General features: G+C 40.9%; 2 protein-coding genes across 4 annotated transcripts in view; one reads left to right on the top strand and one right to left on the bottom strand.

Moving 5' to 3' along the window:
- rab27b (RAB27B, member RAS oncogene family) overlaps positions 1-14430 on the top strand; it is an 82057-nt gene extending 67627 nt beyond the window's left edge. For all 3 annotated transcript variants that reach the window (XM_075455211.1, XM_075455213.1, XM_075455212.1), the window contains 4 exons: positions 3778-3866; positions 7104-7207; positions 7400-7523; positions 9182-14430. In XM_075455211.1, coding sequence (XP_075311326.1) covers positions 3778-3866; positions 7104-7207; positions 7400-7523; positions 9182-9368 — 504 coding nt within the window. In that variant the 3' untranslated portion in view covers positions 9369-14430. The remainder of the gene's footprint in view (positions 1-3777; positions 3867-7103; positions 7208-7399; positions 7524-9181) is intronic.
- Positions 14431-20512: 6082 nt separating this feature from the next.
- Positions 20513-22645, bottom strand: part of LOC142372419 (uncharacterized) — a 78309-nt gene continuing 76176 nt past the window's right edge. The window contains exon 22 of the mRNA XM_075455318.1: positions 20513-22378. Coding sequence (XP_075311433.1) covers positions 22252-22378 — 127 coding nt within the window. The 3' untranslated portion in view covers positions 20513-22251. The remainder of the gene's footprint in view (positions 22379-22645) is intronic.

Below are 22645 nucleotides of genomic sequence, written 5' to 3'. Positions count from 1 at the left end.
ACGATTTTGTGATGCGCACCTTCCATCCAAAATGGCCGCCTTCCTGTGGATGTGGGAACATTTGGCAGCTCGTTCATGCTCGAACTATTTTCTTAGCGGTGGCGGAGTAATATCAACGAACATCCAGTACAAAATGTCAAATAAAACACGACAGAAGCAACTTTTCGCAACGAAATTTGATATGGATTACCAGTGCACAACAGTAACCACTCCGGTGAGTTGATGATTTTGAAAACGGACGTTTATGGTGCTTTTACGGACCTTTTAGGACATGCGCATGACTTGCCGTTCTGAAGCAGGTTGAGAAGAATCAAAATTAGGCAAATACCGGAAACAGCAGTAAACATCAAAAAAGCGGTGAGGGGGGTTCTAAAACATTGCAGACGACTCATAAAAGAGGCTTAATGTTGAAAATACCGCAGTTCCCCTTTAAAATGTGAACAGTTCACCTGCTGTGGCCTGAACGCAGAGTCTCACCCCTTCCACCTGCTCCGCATGGACTTCTTTTATCAACAACATCATCGTTATTGGGCTTTTTGGAGAAACTTCGGACACTCAGCTAATATGCTCACTCGCCACCAAGTGGTCAGGGTGTGAATTACATCTGTCAAAATGACAGATGGCCTTCAGATTTTTCCGTCACCATTTAAAAAAAAAAAACGTTCAACGACAGAAAGTATTCGGTTCACGCGACCCCTGTCTGATGGACCAAAATGAGGATGTGGGAGGATTTTGTCGGTGTCCATGTTTTTTTTTCTGGTTTTTGAGGGAAAAAAAAGAGTTAAAAGAGTGAAAAACACTCAAATCAGTCGTCACGTTACTGCTGATAATCTGATACATTCATCCAGAGGAATCTAAGCAACAAGCACACTGTGGTAAAAACAACATGGCTGCCATTTCTGTGTAAAAAAAAAGCCATCCATCAGCGCTGACAGCATCACTGATGCTAATGTGGAGCCCTCGGTCATCCCAGTGGAGTCCGGCGCTGTGTCAGAAACATTACGCTCAACAAGTCGTCATGAAGCCAGGTCCCTGCAGGGTTTCATAAAGGCCAAAGACAACACCACCCCCATGTGCAAACCATTCGTCTCCACCTTTCTGTTTGTGAGAAATAAAAAAAATAAAAAGGTAAAGCGTTACTCGCTGTGATTCTCAGACCGTGTCAGACTCGGTTCAGCTGGGCAGCCGGCTGTCTCGGTGCGTCTGAAGTAGAGAGTGCTGCTTTAGTGCCACCACTGCAGATGAGTCATAGGATCGATTATCTCTCTGCTGCCTCTCTGTGTGTCACGCTCTGTTTTCAAACTGAAAACTGTCTGGAATCGGGCTAAAAAGCAGACGATCCCGGCTGAAATCCTGAGCCGAGACACTGAACCAGTGTTCAGGTGAAAGCCACATGAAGGTCATTCACTGAGCGGTTTATTAGAGTGTAGTTTCAGGGATAAAGCCACTGAAGTAGCTGCTTTAAGGACCAAATATACTGATGTTCAAACCAACTTGAGTGCTTGAAACGGGTTAAATGTTTACAGTAAACCTGGGAAAAGGTGCTTTGTAATGTTAACACTATATTTCTGCTGTTTGATCCGTTAAACTTGCATTCGCCCCTTAAAGTTTGGCAGCTTTCAGTGAAGTTTTCGCCATCAGAATTCCTGCAACCAACAGAACTTAAAGAATCTGTTGATGGTCCAGGTCAAATTTGATCAAATCAAGTTTATTTGTAGCACATTTCATGTCCAAAACAATTCAAAGTGCTTTACATAAAATAAAAGCACTCTAGCAGGGAGTGGAAGAAGCATTAAAAATACATAAAAGAATATAAAGAGAAATAAATAAAATGATTAAAAACAAGCAGATAAGTTCAAAGATATCGTGCAGATTTCATGCATAGACACATGAGAACAGAAATGTCTTTAACCTGGATTTAAAAATGTCTCCATTGGGTGAAAGTTTAATCTCCACTGGCAGTTTGTTCCACTTGTTTGCAGCATAACAGCTAAATGCTGCTTCTCCATGTTTAGTCTGGACTCTGGACTGGACCAGCTGACCTGAGTCCTTGGATCTAAGAGCTCTGCTGGCTTTATATTCTCTGAACAGATCACAGACTGTAAACCATCAGCAGGCTTTTAAAATCTATTCTGTGACTGACTGGAAGCCAGAGTAAAGATTTTAAAGCTGCTGTGATGTGTTCAGATCTCTTAGTCCGGGTTAAAACTCCAGCAGCAGCGTTCTGGATGAGCTGCAGATGTTTAATGCTCTTTGTGGGAAGTCCAGTTAAAAGAGCATTACAGTGATGGAGTCTGCTGGAGATGAATGCATGGAGGAGTTTCTCCTGGTCTTTTTGGGAGAGGAAACCTTTAATTCTGTTGATGTTTCTGAGGTGGTAAAAAGCTGCCTTGGCTGCTGAAAGTCAGATCTGAGTCTACCAACACTCCGAGGTTACCAACTTGGTCAGTGATTGTAAGTGTAAATGATCCGTGTAAAGAGCCTGAGCCTAAAGAGTGTAAGAGAAAGCTTCCAGCCTCGTACGGAGGTGTGAACGTTGCCCGAGGCGTCCTGGAGACGCACAAACGCAACCAGCTGCAGCACACAGGGAGTTCATCGGCACAGTAACGATCGCTGTCCAGATCGGTGTTCATCACACCAGCTGAGACATTCAAGGCGAAGAAATGAAGGCGCTGCATAGGTTGCACGTATTTATTCGCCAATTCAATACAGTTTAATTTACCAATTAATGTGCATTTAGCTAAAACTCACAGTCTAATACAGTGATAATCACTATTTTTTTCACAAGAGCCACATTGGCAGAGCAAAATTGAGGGAAGAGCCACTTTTACCACAACATACTAAAGTCCCCTTTTGAAAATATGCATTTCTACATATAAAAAACAACACAGCCAATACATTTTCAATTTAGACCACATTTGCCTTAATACTGGGATGAGCGGAAGCTGGCGTGCATGTCCTCGACTTTCTTCATGTTGTATTTGTAGTTTGTTGTTGTAATCATAGTGAGACATTCCAGATCCATTCTATCCGCTCTTTTTTAATTATCTTAATTTTATACAAATTTTATTCAATTCATTTTATTGCACTTATGGAAGGCTTTTAATGCCCTGCAGCACTTTTAGCACTTTTACCATTTCTGAATCGTGTTTTATGTTTTGTTTTATGTATTGTTGTTTTTATCCTGTTGTAAAGCACTTTGAGTACCAGTTGGCGATTGTAAAGGGCTATATAAATAAAGTTTGATTTGATGAGCATGGTTTTTGTGCTGGTTTTTGCCATTTTTTTGTAATTAAAAACCGATCCATTGTGCCTGCATCTCGCGCCGGCTAAAGGAGCTAGCATGCGCTGCAGTCAAGTGTGACGGTGGTTTAAGCGGCTGCGTTGCCAGGTTTAACAGTGCCCCCTTTAGGAAACACCATTAAGCCTTAATTAATACTTAATAAAAACACTTAATACTACAAAAACGCAAACTTAATAAAAAATACTTAATAATGTGCAGTATTCGCTGTGTGTTATTTGAAAAAATGTATTATTATTGTTACCATATTGTTATAAGCTACTATGCGAGTGGGAGCCGCCAATTAAAGCTTGAGGAGCCGCGTAATGAGTATCTCTGGTCTAATACAACAACAACCCTACAATATGTACAACCTTTATTTTAACAAGGTGTTGGTGTAGCTTTAAGGTCATTGTGGAGGCGGCCATGTTTAGGGATGTTTAACAGCATTGTCTTGAACACACACAAAAAAAATGTCTTTCTTTTGTTCTCCGCAGGCCTACACGGCGTCGAACCCCAATGGGACGACCGCAGGGAAAACCTTCAAGGTTCACCTGCAGCTGTGGGACACAGCTGGACAGGAGAGGTGGGCTGCTTGTTCCATTAAGGCCTGATCTGTTTCCAGTGTCGGGGGAGATGTAGCGGCTTAACTGGTTGTCATGGTAGCTTAGACCGTGACCCTTAGATTTTAAGAAGTCATCTGAAAATAAGCCGGAGCGGCGGAAGTTTTAGATGATCTTCCAGATGCATTCAGCTGCAGTTCCACTAATAGGCACAAAGTTTCATACATCACAACCATATATTTATTATACTCAAATATCACAATTAATCTGGTGTTAACGCCAGTTAATGGTGGTTCCCCAGTGATAGAAAGACTGTTTAAAACCATTTAAGTTTGAAAAGGGACCTCAACTTCCTGGAATGCTATCCATTAGCTTAGCTAAATTATTAATTGTTGTAGCTATGGTAGCTATATAATAGATTTGAGGAGATAAAATCTTCTATATTTCCATATTTGTCTATTTAAGTCATCCAGCCACTGAAAATAAAGTTTTTTGTGTTTTTTTACAAACATAATGACATTTCATTGGCAAAACCAGCCATCAATGCTGTGGCGGAAGATTTGTGCTTCGAATCTTGCTTTGAAATAAGAGGCTAGCAAGTTAGCACAAGCTAGATGGAGAAGCTACTTCTTCTCCATCAAGAAGAAGTAGCTTCTCCAAATTAGTTTTTTTTGGAGACATTGCAGTCTTCATTTGGAGGACAAACATCATCTAAACAAATCCGACCAAGAAACAAATGGATTTTTCCACTTAACTAATGATAAACACTTTGGCTGTGTTCGAAACCGCATACTACATACTACATAATACATACTGCATACTGATCGATCAGACAGTATGCAGAGCGTTTACCCACAATGCATCTTGCTCCTGCCCGAGCCGAAATCAGCCGGCCTGAAGCTGATTTCTCTTAAGCTCTAAACTCTGTAAACTTTAGCAACATTTGAAACATTTTCAGGTGAGAAAGTAGTCGTTTATATCCCAACGTGTTGAAAACCTGACAAAATACCGGCTATTTACAATTTTGTTCCCACGAATTCGGCGCTACTAAAGCTAGCCGCAGTGAGCAACGCACTTCCGGTTATTTTCACAAAATAAAATACCCGTTGCCTTTTATCATAGGGAAAGCCATTAGGATACAATCGGTGCTTTTGTTTTGAAAACAGGAAGTGAACCTACCCTCGTTGTAGCTAGCTTGAAACTGCCGTTTTGACAGGAAATGACGATCGGCGACGTCACGTTACGTTGCATCTTGGGTAGTTTGAGTATGAGTAGTAACCTCATGATGCATACCCAACATTTCGGAGAATCTAGTATGCATCCGGGAACTTCTCGCATACTAACTCAAAAAGTTAGAATGAGTAGTAGGGGTAGTAGGGGTAGTAGGAGAAGTATGCGGTTTCGAACACAGCCTAAGACTTTCCAGCCAGTTACCCTGAAGACACCATGAGTATGAGCAGGCATGTCATTGGGCGAGAGGCGGCGTGCGCCCTGGACGGGTTGCCAGTGTCCATAAATCAGGATAGATTAAGCAAGCTTGCCTGAGATTGTTTCTCAGACTCTTTATAACTGGATTTTCATTGTAACATCATTCACACATTTTCATAACGTCCCTGGTGAGGCAAGACAAAATGTAAGAAATGGTACAAACTGTGTAATTATAAAGCACTTTGCTGAACTTTTTAACCATGCTGTATTATTATTATACCCAGTATTGGTGATTGTATGTGTCAATCATGGACGTGTCTGTGTGTGTGTGTGTGTGTGGTCTGTAATTTAATCTGACCTTGATTTGTTCATTTTGTGCATGAACTTCTGATGACTCACAGCTGGATGAGTCAGTGTTGGTTACATCATTTTAATTGTATTAACTCAGCTCCAACTAACACGACAGATTCCTGTCTTCATACGTTCAGACGGGGATCCTTGGTTTTCTTTAATCAGACATCAAAAAACGTTATGTTGCAGCAGTCAGGTCAATTCACCTGATGTCTGCAACTTCATCCTGGTTGGGCGGACGTTAAGTCTTTACTAAAACGAGCTCAATTCCAATAGAAATGTTGAAAATTCAGCATTTTGCTACATTCTGAAAAATATCTTGAGCGTGATGGCAGCAACACATCTCAAAAACGTTGGTTGTGCTATCAACGCTCAGTTGAAAAACCCACATCTCTGATGGTATGGGGGCTCATTGACGCCGATGCAACTGGCAACTTGCACAACAGGTCTTAGAGCGACATATTCTCCCATCTGGACATGGGCTGTGTTCGAAATTGCATACTACATACTTGCATACTGCATACTCATCGATCAGACAGTATGCAGAGCGTTTACCCACAATGCATCTCGCTCCTGCCTGAAGCTGATTTCGCTTAACCTCTAAACTCTGTAAACTTTAGCAACATTTCAAACATTTTCAGGCGAGAAAGTAGTCGTTTAGATCCCCAACGTGTTGAAAACCTGACAAAATACCGGCTATTTACAATTTTGTGAACCTACCCTCGTTGTAGCTAGCTTGAAACTGCCGTTTTGACAGGAAATGACGATCGGCGACGTCACGTTATGTTGCATCTTTGGTAGTTTGGAGTAGTAACCTCATGATGCATACCCAACATTTCGGAGAATCTAGTATGCATCCGGGAACTTCTCGCTTACTCAAACTCGCATACTAACTCAAAAAGTTAGTATGAGTAGTAGGAGAAGTATGCGGTTTCGAACAAAGCTGAGGTCTTTTTCAGGGAATGCCTCGCATATTTCAGCAAGACGAGGCTGAACCACATGCTGCACCTGTTACAATAGCGTGGCTCGATGTTAGCTGTTTGACTCACCTGCCTGCAGTCCAGAAATTTCACCAATTTATTCAACCAGTTTATTTAATCGTTTTGTTTTCGCTCCCATGGGCCTGACTGACCTGGATGTACATTGTCCTAAATACGACCTCATGAGATCGTGAGAAAGATCTCGAAAAAGTTTCTCGGGCGAGATCTCGCAAAAGTCTCTCTTTTTTTTTTTTTTTTTTTACCCATCATTTTTTTCCCTCGTGTCTCCTACGGGGCTCCGTAAGAAGTGACTTTAGACTAAAATAAGTGATTTTATTCCATGATAATGTCCTCTTTGAGGTTTTAGCTTTGTGGTTGGTTGTGCAATGATCCACTGCCTGTCTTACAGTGGTGTGATGGTGTTAGTTTAACCAAATGATTGAGAAAACATACGTAAAGTACTAGTGTGGTTTAATGAATTTCTTGTATTGGATGTCGCAGGTTCCGCAGCCTGACAACAGCCTTCTTCAGGGACGCTATGGGCTTCCTGCTGATGTTCGATCTCACCAGCCAGCAGAGCTTTCTCAACGTCAGAAACTGGATGAGTATGTTTAAGCCTCTGCTTTAAAACCATTCCACCTCAGTTTTATCGTCTCCCGTAGATCACATCACATGTAGAGATAAATGTTATATGGAGTAAGCATGAGATCAAGTTAATCTGAGGCACCTTTTATATATTTATCTGAATGTACACACTTTTCGTGTTACATTTGAACATATCATATGTTCGTTTACAGGCCAACTACAGGCCAACGCCTACTGTGAGAACCCAGATATCGTTTTAGTAGGAAACAAGGCGGACCTGTCTGACCAGCGGGAGGTTCAAGAGAAGCAGGCCAAGGAGCTGGCCGATAAATACGGGTACGTTTGTTTTTCATGTCCACCAGTTGGTGTGCGTCTTTCATTTAGAGTTTTGCATGAAAGAGCTGAGAGTTGAAGTGCCTACAGGACTTAAACATGGTGGCTCCCCCTTAGAGATAGGGTGAGAAGCTCGGCCATCCGGGAGGGGCTCGGAGTAAAGTGGGGAAAAAACGTTTACTGAAACGCAGGCAATCACGTCTCGTCTTGTAAAGATGCTATTTCAAGAGAAATGTTTTACAAGACTTGCGACAACTGTAAAATACTAATACTTTTTTAAAGGAAACGTCCTCAATAATCTATAATTTGTCTAAAATGAGCCGAACGAACAAAATGACGTATAATGGAATGAAATAACGGATTGTGGGAGTGGGATTGACCATATTTGGACAAGTGGGTGGAGCTTGAGAATGACGCTTAGAAGCTTGGATAGAAATACACTTCTTTGAGGATCTATTTAAGCTATGGACTTTAGTTTAGAAAGACAACCAATATGCTGATCAAAAGAAGCAAATCTGTCTAAAAAAAACATTGTTTTGTTTGATGGGATCTGATGTTTTTTGGCTTCTGGATCTATTGGAGTCAGCTGTCCATGTTTTTACATTTTTAGAGCACTTCTGCATTGGCTTAAAAATGTTTATGTAGGAAGCTGGAAAGGTATTTTTACTTAAATATAAAAGTAAATATTTACATAAATTGTGATTGACCAAGCCAGTTGTTTTTAGGACTGTTTTAGCTCCTACGGGTAGTTTTAGCTAGCTAAATCTGAAATCTAACAGAAAACACACTGTTGTCCTACAGACAGCTTTTAAGAATTTGTTTGAGTCTTTAATATTTGGATTTTTGGGATGAGTGTGGAGAAAATCTATCAAACCAGAACCCAAGTAAGCGAGATATGATCTGCTTCTGATTCTGATATAGACTCCACTTCTTATCTGTGTACTCGTGGTCCTTCTGAAACTGATGAGTCTCTGGCTGTGATCGAAACCGCATACTTCTCCTACTACTCCTACTACTCATACTAACTTTTTGAGTTAGTATGCGAGTTTGAGTAAGTGAGAAGTTCCCGGATGCATACTAGATTCTCCGAAATGTTGGGTATGCATCATGAGGTTACTACTCATACTCAAACTACCCAAGATGCAACGTAACGTGACGTCGCCGATCGTCATTTCCTGTCAAAACGGCAGTTTCAAGCTAGCTACAACGAGGGTAGGTTCACTTCCTGTTTCCAAAACAAAAGCACCAATTGTATCGTAATGGCTTTCCCTATGGTAAAAGGCAACGGGTATTTTATTTTGTGAAAATAACCGGAAGTGCGTTAGCTCACTGCGGCTAGCTTTAGCAGCGCCGAATTCGTGGGAACAAAATTGTAAACAGCCGGTATTTTGTCAGGTTTCCAACACATTGGGGATCTAAACGACTACTTTCTCACCTGAAAATGTTTCAAATGTTGCTAAAGTTTACTGAGTTTAGAGCTTAAGAGAAATCAGCTTCAGGCCGGCTGATTTCAGCTCGGGCAGGAGCAAAATGCATTGTGGGTAAACGCTCTGCACACTGTCTGATCGATGAGTATGCAGTATTTAGTATGGAAGTATGCAGTTTCGAGCACAGCCTTTGAAATGATGTAAGAGGCTCATGCCCCTACATGTCCCTTGCAGGATCCCATACTTTGAGACCAGTGCAGCAACAGGAGCAGACGTGGACAAGGCGGTGATAACGCTGTTGGACCTGGTCATGAAGAGGATGGAGCAGTGTGTGGACAAACCGCCTCCCGAACCAGCCAATGGGAACGGAGCTACAAAGCTCGCGGATCCACAGCCCAATGAGAAGAAATGCGCATGTTAAATCAATAGGGGATGCAAGACGACAACCAGTCAACGCTCCTCTGTTGTCTGTCCTCTCTTCTCGTCACTTTCCTTCCTTCTTTCACTGTTTCTTCCCTGTCGGTTATGATAGCATGTTTCTTCATCTCCTCTTTATTCTCTTATTTATAAAAAACAAACATGAGCCATTTTTCCTCCTTCGGCTCTTTTCCTCTTTATGTTCTTCCTTATCCTCCCCCGACTGTCCTGCCACTGACCATAAACAACTCCATCTCCCTCTAATGGACATTCGAGGTACTGCAGTCACAGCCTGTAGTTCCTTGTGAAGGAAATTAAAACAGTAGGGGACAGTTTCATCACTGTCAGACACATAATGTGCCTCGTTTAAAACACGCAGCCTGGGAATTAAGCTCTGCACGCTCTCTATTTCTCTGTTGGCAAGTGCTTTGAATGATTATAATGGACCTAAACACTCAGAACAAGATGTTTACAACCTTAATTTGAACTCTTTAACTATTCATTACTTCATAATAGGGGAAAAAGGTTCAACTTTATGTTTAATCTGGGCCATAAAGAGTTTAATATCAGGCTGTGTGTCTACGTACATTAGGTCTTATTCTCCTGAGCAACAGTTTGTTTTTCTTTTCATTTTTTTTTTCCCTCTTGTGTTCTATGCCGGACCCGTCTTAGCCACACGTGGGAACTTTTCAGTTCTTTAGAAGTTTGCTAAACATGTGCCAAATTGTGTTTTGTATAATCGGCTTTGATGTCACGTTGGAGGTCTTTGACACCCGAGCGAGTAGCTGCAGCAAGTGTTTCTGAACTTAAAACCCGTCCGTGATATCTGTTTCTGAGTCGGAATGATCAGTGAGAGATTGTTTTGTATTGCCGATGTCTGCTTGTTAGCTTCTCTTGCTAACTTAAGGGGGCATTAAGGCAGCTTGAGCTGCATAGAAAACACCAACATTCAAATTTCTGTCATTACTGGATCAAAAAATGCAAAAAGTAGACGGCAAAACAGCTGCTGTCCGTAATCGAAAGACATTTCTGCTCAGTTGCTATTGATCAAGAACATTATCAAGATAACACACACCCACTAATTGCTGTCGAAGATGATTAAAAGCTCAGCTAACATTATTTACATTCATGTTATGGCAGGTAAAGTCTCTAAACGAGGGTCCAACTGTCAATCTCACCCCTCAAGTGACATCACTGGTCAGGTCCTGTGCCCCGAGCCAATCAGATTTGAGCGTGAGCTTATTTTTCTGTCCACTAAAAATTTATGTCCACTAATTTATGCACTTCCAGTTATCATAACATTACTATTTTGGCCTTTTTTTCCTTTTATTGAACTCCATTTACTTTAGAAACTTTCAAAACAAACCTGTCAAGCTTTCATAGTCACGTAAATCACTCTCATATGAATGCATCAGTGATATACTGTAAGAACAGGATTATTTTCTTTTGCACCTCGCTTATATGAATCTATAATGTAGACTTTTTGAATTTTTTGATAAATGCACAAATAGATTTGTTGTAATTCCAAACAGCAAACGCTTGTTTTCATATTTCTGACATTTCTAAACGCATTGTTAAACGATAAGATTTGGAAATATAATCCCTTTAGTTTAGAGCAATATAACAATACCCAGACGTGCTATCGAAAGGTGGACAGAAATTTTAATCTAATATTTAAATTGAGCGGCTACATTGCTGTTAAGTTGAAATAGGTGAAGGTTTAATTAGTTTGTTTAGCTATTCATGCTCAAATCTGAATGGCTCACAGTGCAAAGACCTGAGGAAAAAAATCCCATGAGGAGTGAGGTCAGCAGTTGGACTGTACTGTTCTGACAAGCTAACGCTGACTAGCTAATGTAGCAACAATGCACAGACGTTTTCTTTTGTGACTGCCAGCTGGATGCTAATTTAACAACAGGGTCACCATTTTGTGTAAAGACAGTTTCTGCCTGTAACTTCTGAACTGAAAGAGGTCTTTTAAGTTTAGTGCTCGACTACCTGGCTGTCAGGATTCTTTACTCAATGGTAGTAGCATGTTACAAATCAAGCTAACACAACCCAGTCTGCTGCTTTTTTTGTTTTCATTCGTAAGAGAACTGCCTTGTCTTTTATTAGAAATTGGCGTTGTTTGTAAACTCTAATAATACATACATTTTATAATATTACTGTGCATTCTATAAGTATTATATCGCGTCAATTTCCCAGCCCTGCTGTGCTTAAGACTGCGTCAGTTAGCTCTCAGTTAGCAACCCAGTTAGCAGTTTGCTAATGTGCAGCCATGTTACCATGACATCACAACAAAAACAGAGGGCGTTGTATTTTATGGACAGTGAGTATCCCAAACTGATCTACTGCTTTTATTCCCTTCAGGTGGAATAGACAGCTTCAGCATTGCTCACCATACTTTTCTAACTTCTGGAAAAACAAGGCTACTTAGGCTACGTAGACCACTTCATAGCTTAAAAATGAACTTCCTTTAAATGCAATTTGGACAAGTTCTGTGATCTTAAGAGTACTTTGAATAAATCATCTGAATGTTTTCTATCATTAAAATATTGAAAATGCCAAATGTCTGTCAGGTGACGTCTGATTTTTGGTGCGGCTGATTTTATTCTCACCTCTCAGCATAAAGTGACTTAAAGGCTTCGAGGTCCTATACTGTACATGACCAATGTTAGAATATACACTGAGCTATTATTTATATAAAAAGAATGTGTTTTTTTTCTTATGTTAATGCTCTATTCTTTATATCTTCACTCTCCCATTTTATTTTCTATATTTCAATCATAACGTCTGTAAAAAAAACAACTTTGATATTTGTGATATTTGCTTTGAACCTAACCGCTACTGTCGATGGACCAACTTCTTGTGTTTTGTTGCTAACCACCACGCCGAGTTGCTTTAGTTCAATCTAAAATGGATCAAACTGGCATTGGCCTTCTTCAGTCCACTCAAAAATCAACATTGACAAAGTGAAAATATGTATTTTGGTATTCTTAAATCTGAAAGTGTTCAGACCCTTCAGCTTTAATTACTCTTGGTTGAGGCTGTGTAAGCTTTAGCTAGCAAACCTGTATTTGGTAGCGATCCCATCAATCTCCGTCGAATTAGAGGTCAAACATCTATCAATTGCTATCTTCAGGTGTTTCCACATCTGTGAGGTCTGATCTTTGGTTTAATAATGTAACAAGTCTCTATGGTCCACCATAGGCATAATGCTACCACTACCGTGCTTCACTATGGGTAGTTTTTCCACCCTTTAGAAGACAAACCTTAATGTTTTGTTTTTGTTTTTTTGTTTAACCCAAAGTTATTCCATAGAAACAATAATTGAGACTATTGTGGGAAGATTCAAAGCCCCGTTGCATGCCCCCTGACACTGGTGGGAGCCCGTTTTTATGACATCTCAAGGATTATTCACACCAATAGGCAGCACTTTACCACAACTTTTGCTGAATACTTCTGTAAATAAGCGGTTTAAGTTTTTGAGATTGATGGAGTTGCGAAAAACCTCCTAAAAGCATGTTTTTGCTTTGTCAGTGTGGGTTATTGGGTGTAAACTGGTGGGAAGAGTCCTAGTTTTACTGATGTGAGGTTTGATCCCTACACGATAACGGAAGCAAAAATTGGTCAACAAAAAACATTCACTGAAAAAAAACGCCCATAGGCAGGTGTTAGATGGTAGTTTTATCTGCTTTGGGTCACAGATTCTTGTTTTACGTGCATCTAAACATTTTTGCCATGATCTGCTTTACTTCATGAACAGTTTTTCAGCCTAGGTTAGATGCACCAGAAACAAAAAAATCTGCTTTTATTCCACTCTCTGAACCAGTTGAGAATGTTTCCATTGCAGTCTCAGCTTGTACAATAGTATTGCTGCAAAGTCCTAGGGTTGCATCGTGCTTCTTAAATGGGTTGGCAGTAATGCTAATGGTAATGTGTGGCTAATGAATGGCTAAATGTTTTTTTCAGTTTGATTCTGGCTTCTTCATACTTTCGTTCACAAAATTTAAAAGAAACTCTCCCAGTTACCAGTGTTACCCAGGGAACTGTAGTGGAAAAAAAACCAAAAGCAGACACAAAACAACATCATCTCACTGGGGTCGTGTTGTTTTTTTTGTTTTTTTTTCTGCATATGTTTGCTGTTTACTTGCTCCAATAGAGTTTTATTGTTTAATGTCCCAGTTATGGAGCTGTTCCATGTTATCCACCAGCTGATCACAAACTTTATTTGCCTGCTGTTTGTTAAAATAGTTTGCCACTGAGCTCGATACTTTAAACCTATAAAAACAAGCAAGAATAGCCTAAAAAGTTCTAAGCAGCATTATTATTGGTCTAGAAAATAGATTTTTTATTAAAAATTTTTTTAGTAAAGCCACTGTTTCATTTGTTTGGTTAAAAAAAAAGATAAAATGTTCAGTAACTCATTTTTTTAATGGACAACACCTGCCTATAAATGCCCTGTGATCGTGATGACTGGCAATTAAAAACTAAATAATTTAAATTATATATATAGTTGTGGGAAAAAAATACTAAAACAGGTATTAAATAGATTCTTTTTCCATTCACAAGCATTTTCCTGAAACCAATGCCTTTTAATTACGACAATCTTCCGGAACAAACCGTTGGCTTTTGTCGGCGTTTTTCAGTTTCCTTTTTTTTCTAACACGTTGTGTCTTTTTCGCCTGATTTCAGTTCCAGTCCTAACTTGGCTTTTGACTTCACATTAAAAGTTTGCTGTTTGCAGAGTCATGTTGTGCCTGTTAGATTTCTTCCGTCTGATCCTCTGTGGAGTTTGTGAGCTGCTGGATGTTTTAATGCATAATTGTTCATAAATCACCGAGCAGAGGCAAAAGAGAGCAGAAGTCCTGGTGGTGGTTTCTGTGCCAGATATATCAATGACTAATCAAAGTACCTCTAAGAGCTTTTATTTTTGGAACTTCTCTCCGATGCCTGCAGTTTGTACTGTTTGTTGCACTGTCAGCATGTTTGACACAATGAGAATGGAATGACCTGCGTTCAGTGTTTCCGATGCCAGAGCTGCAAATAAATCTCTGTTGGTTTTATCCGTTGTTTTCGTTTTTATTCCCCCCAAAAATCCAGGTTGGCACCTGCTGAACACTCACATGCACAGGGTCACACTCATGGAGACAGATGCTATACACTGGAGCGGTGGGCAGCCAATCACAGGAGAGCACGGGCTTATGGTGGCAATCTTCATATTTATTTATTTTTTAAATAGTGGGAATCGAACCGCCAACCTTCCTGTTATTGGACGACACGCTGACACCCCGTTCTGACTGAACACGAGCGAGCGATTGATGAAAAGTGATTAGAACGCGTACTTTTCAATCAGCCTGTCCTGACATGCCAGCGATGACGCCGACTCCTTAAAAAAATCGCCCGCGCTGTCTCTATTTGAACGACATTTCGCGGCGGCGTCCCGCCCCTAAACGCTTCTTACTGGTTGAAATGAACGTGCTGCTTCCTGTTGACAAGCTGGTTAGCAACAGGTTAGCATCACTCAGTTGCTATCAGTTTCGCTCGCTTTCAGTCAGGATGGGGTGTTAGCCACGACATTTCACCCCGTCCTGACATACAGCGAGCGAAACTGACGCGATACGACGACGAAATTTGGCGAGGGTGTCCTGATATGCAGCATGACGATTTGGTCGGGAGTGATTCTAATGGTTCAGAATCCAAACCAATCCAATCATTGAGGGACGTAAACTAACTTCTGTCAGAGAATGTCTAATGGAAGAGAACTGCCACTCTTGGTAACTTCCGGTTTCTGAAATGGTGTCTCTGTCCATGTGAGGGCGCTCGCGGGCGAGTCCAGAATGAATGGGGGTCTATGGGGGTTGCACCCTAAAAATCCACTTTTCTCAGGATATAATTTTTTGTCAAGTAATTTGAAAGTTGCATTCAAAAGGGGGGACTAAAAAACTACTCTCGGCTGAATTTTGCATTTTTGAAGTTCACTTATCTGATCTAAAAAGCCGTTCAAAAATGGTGATGACGTCACAGATTGCGTACGTTCTGCTTTACGGCAAGTTCTGAGTCACTGCAGAGCCCGTCTGGCAATTCAGCACGGTCGCTACGTACCCTAGCCCAGAGCTATATATAGATACTTCTTTCCATAGCTCTGCCCTAGCCAACTTACGGTGGCAATAGCGAAAATTAAAACAAAGTTTAGACAAAGTTTATACCAACAGAGCTCAGTTTGAATGCATGGACACGTTCAGTGAGTTTGATTTTCTTAATAAAACAAAGGACTAATGAATAAATTGACTAAATAAGTGACACTTGTTGCATGTAGTATGCAAAATAATAACACAAACTTAAGTAAAGATTCCAAAAGTAGGCCCTTGTTGTTAAACATATATTTATTAATATCCTAAAATAACCTATTTTACCTAACCTAATCTAACAAACCTAACTAACCCCCTAATCTATCTACTAAACCCCCCCTACTTCCACTGCAATTTACAGTCAAGCTGCAGAATTCAGGCCGTGAAGGAATGGTGGAATAAAAACGATTGTTTAATATTATTGAGCGGGACATTTACTGTACTTTTTAAGGTCGTAATACTAAATCATGTATATTGACACGTTGAACACACGAATAAGAGACTCAAATTCCATTTATACCCATGTACTTTCACAATACATATATAACGATCTGAAAGCAAAAGTGCCCGCAGGAAGAAATAAGTTACTATACACAAATATTAACTTAAATATTAATAGCGGGAAGGTCCTCCTTAAGATTCTGTTTCATATTCCATTCTGGACATCCACTGCTTTGGCTTCAGCTGCCATCAAGCGGGGTCTCTGGTCGTAATCAGTCGCATGTCCGTCACTGACCAATCAGCATTCATTAGCAGAATGCTAGCGTGTTATGGCCAACAACGACCCAAACTGAAAGAAATTGAAAGGACATAAATACTCATTAATTCGACTTTCGACCTATAATCTATATTGAACTTGCCGAATCTAGAATAAAATATGTGATGTTTCAACGACAAGCAGGTGAAATAAATATATATTGCCGTTTAGCCCCATAGACCCCCATTCATTCTGGACTCGCCCGCGATCACCCCCAGTGGAATTCTGGTGGAACTGCATACAATGGGGCTCACGGAGAGTGGCGAGGCTCTCCGTAGACGGGCTCTGCTTCTGTTCAGCTTCAGGCCGGCTGATTTCGGCTCGGGCAGGAGCGAAATGCATTGTGGGTAAACGCTCTGCATACTGTCTGATCGATGAGTATGTAGTATGCGGTTTTGAACACAGCCATGGTTCAACCGTTTAACTGTGGAAGGTCAGACTATAAGAGGAAGCATTGTTAAAGCAATACTATGTAACATTTCTACCTTAAAATAAAAGCTTGAAAAAAAATGTGTGGCTGGAATGAGTTTTAATATTACGATCGGCCTGTCTCCTATGCCCTTCGGGGGTCTGAGTTGGAATAACTGCGCTATGTAACTTTGCTGGACCGGCCTGGGAGCTGAGCGGACGTACTTCGACTTGCTTTCTGGCACACCTACCGCAAAACCAAATAGACCCCTCTCACGCTCCCAGGTATAAGGCTAAGCTAGCGCAACATTGTCAGTACGATCATCATGGCAGAGGCACCGAAGAAACAGAAGAAGACGTTGACTGATGAAGCAAGGAAGAGAAAGAGACTAGAGTTGCTCTCGGAACAGTTTTTACTCGTTGGCGAGAGCTGAAGGAAACATTTGGATACAAGTTTGATTCAGAGCTAGCCACCTTTCTGCTGGATTACTAAGTAGCTTATTTGCTACCATGCTTTGTGCTGTGTTGTACTTGCTTGATGTTTCACTGTGTTCGGAAAGTGACTCGCTAGTTTGTTATAATTGAGGAAAACTATTTTCAACAGTGTCGTAGCCGTACATTACCTCCAAGCCTGTAGGGGGAGCTCCATAATGGGCTTTTTGAGAAGTTACATTGTATTGCTTTAAGCTGATCCATCTCACTGAAGAAGTAGTTGTATCACAAGTTGCTTCGTCTCATTCAGGGTTAAAAGGAAGCTCGACGACTCTGAGCACTCCAGGCAGAGCTGCAGTTTTACCCTGACTGAAGATGAAGTGTGGCATCTGGGGTGAAAGTGCTGGATCCATGAATACTTTCACCATAACTAACAAAGTGGAGCTCCAGTCCACTTGGTGGCAGTAATCCCCCTTTAAGGTGGTAATTATTCCCTTTTGAAGGTGGTTTTTCCAGCTGCTGGTGAAGCTGCTCTTGGTTCAATCTGGACCCCTCCAGCATAAATGTGATTGGAATGATCCACTTCCTGTTTGTCAGTCTGCAGCTGTTTGGATGGATGGGAGCACATGGAGCAAACATTTGGGTAACTGCACATCAAACTGACTGTGGATGGGAACTTAGCTTTAAAGCTAACCGAGCAGGCTGAGGTCTGTTAGCTTAGTTAGAAACAGTTTAAATCAATAAAAGACTCAACAGAAAGTGTGTTTGTGCTTTTTAAAGGCTTCATCATGGAGTCAGCTCACAGTTCAGGGTGCAGGCTGGGCCTCACTGAAGAGCCGCTGGTACCAACAGGTTTGTTCTGAAGTGGTGTGTATGAGTGATTTAAGAGAAATTGTGCATTGACTAATTTTTATTTTGTCTTTTGAGTTTTCTTTCAGGTATGAAGTGATTCAGAGCTGTAGGAGTTGGGTAAAGTAGTTCCTGAAATCAGGTTTGTTTGACTAATGGATTGTACATTTAGTGACTTTGAAGCAGTGATAAATAAATATATAGTACCCCACAGTTATGCTGAAGTTATTGTGTTTGCACTAATTGAAGGTTGAGTTGACTCTGGATATAATATGGTCAATGGAAGTGTAACCAGTGGCTGAGTTGATGTGTCAGGCTCTTGGAAGAGTGTTTTTTTAATGTTCCTTTGGATAGGAAACAGATGAATGGTGATTTAGATTGCCAAGGACTGTGCAGCTTGTTACAGCTCCAGAGAAAAACATGATCAAAGCCAATTCCACTACAGTTTGAGGTCCTCACCACCCTTGGTTATGAGAATCTCTGAGAGAAATCAGGTTTGTCCCTGTCCTCCCCTTGGTTATCCCCCATGGTAAATGGAATTGACATATATTGCTGTCTGCCAAAAATGTAGGCATTGAAGCATCTTCACCTAATGGGTTTCCTTTTTGGTAAGTGCAAACAGAACCACGTTATCAATGTTGAACCTTTTAAAGACATTGACAGATGAACATTGACAGATGAACATCCACTTCCTGGTGGTTGGGTATGATCCAAACTGGGTTTCAGGTTTGGAGGAAAGTGGCTTTGAGCAGCTGCAGGAAACCAAATGCTGTATAAATTAGACAGTCAGGAGTTTGATATTTTCTCCTAAGTCCACATGTTCTATCAGAGTGGGACTTAGGAGAAAAATGTTGACGCTGCTCCTCACACCTGGCTCCATAACCCCCTGCTTCCACCTCACCGAACCCCGGGGAGGGACACGGCCCCCTCCCCTGCCCATCTCAGTGGGACTTTAGTTTTTCCAGGGTGTTCCGCAACCATCTTTCATTGTCTTCCTCCGGTGGCTCCTGCAGCTGGGACCTCATCGTCCTCCAGGGACCTGCAATGCACAGGAATCGATCCAGATCCTGAAACACCACTGAGGGCATACCTACCTGACATACCCACCTCGCCACAGGTCCTTCCACATTCCAGCAACTTTTCGGGATCCTTTTCTATCTGCACTCTGACTGTTGGACTTAAACTCAAAAAAGAAAGCTGCATTTAGGAAACATTTTGCTCTCTCTGAGAGTTGAACCCACAACTCCTGGCACTGCAGACAGTCCCCCAACCTGCTGAGCTACATCATCCTGCTGTAACCTCACCTTCCACAACACATTTGGTTCTCCTCTTTGGGCTTTACGCTCAAAGCTCAAAAATGTTTTATTACTGCCTGGGGATTGATCCCAAAACTTCAACACACCTGACGAGCATACTAACACCCAGAGCTAACAGCTCTCACACACACAATTGATATTATTTACTTAGGCAAAATAATGTCAGAAAAACTACACAAAAAAAGGGAAAAATAGTTTCTTTTTGTCTTTTTTAATGATAAACTTCTGACCCAAAGAGAAAGTGTGAAAAATAAATACCAAACAGGAGCCAGGAAGAATGTAGCAGCAAAAATAAGTCTATCAAATCTACTTATATTTCTTTGGAAAGTCAATTCTTCGGAGCAGATATGGACCTTAAAGGCAGTTAAAGTGGAGCCACAATTTTCTTCCACAGAAAAACTTCTGATATGTGAGTAAAATAAAAAAACTAAATATAGCAGCAAGTGTAAACATGACTGAATTTAAACTGCATGCATGCAGAAGACTGACGGAAGCAGTGGTTCACCTTCAAATTAAAGAATGAATTTCAAACAATGATTCTAATGACCCGGTTATTTTTTGTTTTTCCGACTTTGCCTCAGGTTTCCTTTTAATAGAACGAAAACATAAACCAAAACAAAGCAACTGTCCTTAAAACAAATAAAAGAGCATGCACACCATTCAACAAATTCCACAGAAAATCACATGCATGGAAGCACATTGGATTCACAAAAAAAAAAATAAAAAAGGAACTCTGTTATATAATCATGCTAATCATGTTTGCTAGCTCAAAATAAAGCGGGAGGATCTCTGCGTGGAGGAATCATGACCCGATACGCCGTCTGAGAGTCTGAAGGATGCATTTAACAGTCAATGCAGTTCACTGACGGATGTGGACAAGCCAAAGATAAAGGCACAAAACTCCCATGAAAACATCAGCAACCTCAATCTTTTCTCGTTTTTAATCATGCAAGTTGGGACATTGTAATCAGTCCTCACAAGATGGCGTCTTCAAAAGATGTCGTCTTTTGTGAACACCACATTTTTTAAAACTCTCAGCCAACACAAACAGTTTATTTCAGATTTGTCTTTAGCTTTTACACATTCAAAACACAACTGAGTAAACAGAATTGTTTGTCCTGGTTGTGTTTAAAGGGACAGTTCGCCTTTTTTGACATGAAGCTGTATGACATCCCATATCAGCAACATCATTTCTGAACATCTTCTTACCCCCTGCTGCATCCTGTGAGCAGAGTTCCAGCCTCGTTTTGGTGTTGATGAAGGTAGTTCCGGCTAGTTGGCTGGGGTTTAAAAAATAAAGCGTTTTGCTTCTCAAAACAATATGCGTTCAACAGAGTAATACATTTGCATTACAAAATGGTTCTCCAGGAAAAAGTCAGACCTCACAATCTCTTGGCCCTATTTTCTCTCCCTTCGTATCACTGCCTGCTGCCGACAGCCGCGCCTGTTACGGTCTACACAGCAGAGATGGGACCAAGTCACACATGTGCAAGTCTCAAGTCTTAGCTTTTAAGTCCCAAGTAAGTCCCAAGTCATTTTTTCTTGGGCAAGTCAAATCAAAGTCAGCTCACCTTATTATTGCAATTTTACCTGCAGAATCTGATCTTAATAAAGTGAAAACACAAAGATATAAGTAACTGTCAGTAAACATCATTGGCCAATGTGTCCAACCTGTCCACCCCGTATCATATCAAGCTAACGTTAGCTAACTACCGACTAGGCTAACAGGATAATATTAGCTAATTTGACGAGCACTTACTGGTCAGAATGGATCTTCAAATGACGAACAAAGTTCGAAGTTATGCTGGATGCTTAACACTCAAGTCATTCAAGTCATCGTGTCTCAAGTCAAGTGCCGAGTCTTTAACTTCCAAGTCCGAGTCGAGTCTCAAGTCTTTTATTTTTTGTCAAGTCACAAGTCATCAAAACAGCGACTCGGGTCCCCATCTCTGCTACACAGCGCTTTATTTTTTAAACCCCAGCCAACTAGCCGGACTACCTTCATCAACACCAAAACGAGGCTGGAACTCTGCTCACAGGACGCAGCAGGGGGTAAGAAGATGTTCAGAAATGATGTTGCTGATATGGGATGTCATACAGCTTCATGTCAAAAGAGGCGAACTATCCCATTAAAGGTGCCGTCAATCCAACCTGGTGTAAAATGAGATGTTCTCCAAAACAACAAACACCCCGAAATACACACAACTGAAATATGCGAACAACAAAACAAAGGCCGGAGCCTCAACGATCATAAAGACAAACACATAAAAAGCGTTTCATATAAATAATTATTTTTAATGGTGTTTGTTTCTGAATCAAACAAAAAAAATCAACTCTTAAATCCCTCTTAGTTATCCCACATTTACACGTCGTTGTGCTCCTTTACCCTGTAAATGCGTCCACAACCAAATACTGCAGAGTGAACGCAGAAAAGAACCGTTTTTAACGAAAAAAAACATCAGAGAAAGAGCCATGAAATGGAAACAAAGTGGAGAAGTCTGGAGTTTACAGACAAACTTTCGAACCTGAAGCTTAAAGCTTGTGTGCAGTCGTTTAAAATTAATCTCTAAAACATACTTCTGTAGCTTAATCAAAGTGTTTCAGCACAACTTTGATCCGAATTCCTGAAAATCATTTATTCTGCTGCAAAAATAAAAGCAAATCATGTGAAAATGTGAAAAAGAAAAGAGAGGCTGAGAGTCCGTCGCTTCTTTTCTTCAGTTCTTTACAGACGTCGTTCCTCCTGATTACCAAAAGGTGTCGAGTAAGTCAGCTTGTAGTTGATGGAATATCAGAGTTCAGCTGTTATGTCTCCTTAAAACCAAGATTCACCTGGAAAAGTCCTGCCATGGAAGCGATATATTGTCTTATTCGTCTTTTCTGTGACACCAAAGAGCCCCAAAAAGCCAACAAGTGAGATTTTCTGCAACAAACAGACTGTTATTTCCTTTGTTTTAATGTAAATTCCTCTTTTTTTAACAGAGTGCCGGGGCTCTAAACTGTGGTGACGGTGTTGGTTGGTTGGTCTGTTTGCGGCTGCTGGTCGTCGTCTTCATCGTCCACGCTCAGATCCAACCTCAGGTTGTCCAGAGTCTGACGGATCGTCAGGTTCTCCTTTCGCCTGTGGGACGGAGATGATGCTTTAGATCAGAGATCCTCATTGCGCGGATCCTCAAGCTTTAATTGGCGGCTCGCACTCGCATAGCAGCTTATAACAATATGGTAACAATAACAATACATTTTATCAAATAACACACAGCGAATACTCTACAGTATTAAGTATTTTTATTAGGGACCGAGCAGTGAAACTGTAAGGACCCTAATGTATCTGTAAGGTTTATTATGCCAGTCGACACGACATGAAAGAATCTAAATTTTATATTTTTGG

This window comes from Odontesthes bonariensis, chromosome 22 (genome assembly GCF_027942865.1).
Source record: "Odontesthes bonariensis isolate fOdoBon6 chromosome 22, fOdoBon6.hap1, whole genome shotgun sequence".
In the NCBI taxonomy this organism is placed as follows: domain Eukaryota; kingdom Metazoa; phylum Chordata; class Actinopteri; order Atheriniformes; family Atherinopsidae; genus Odontesthes; species Odontesthes bonariensis.
Note: the sequence above shows the minus strand (reverse complement) of the source record. Positions and strands in the feature narration are given on the sequence as shown.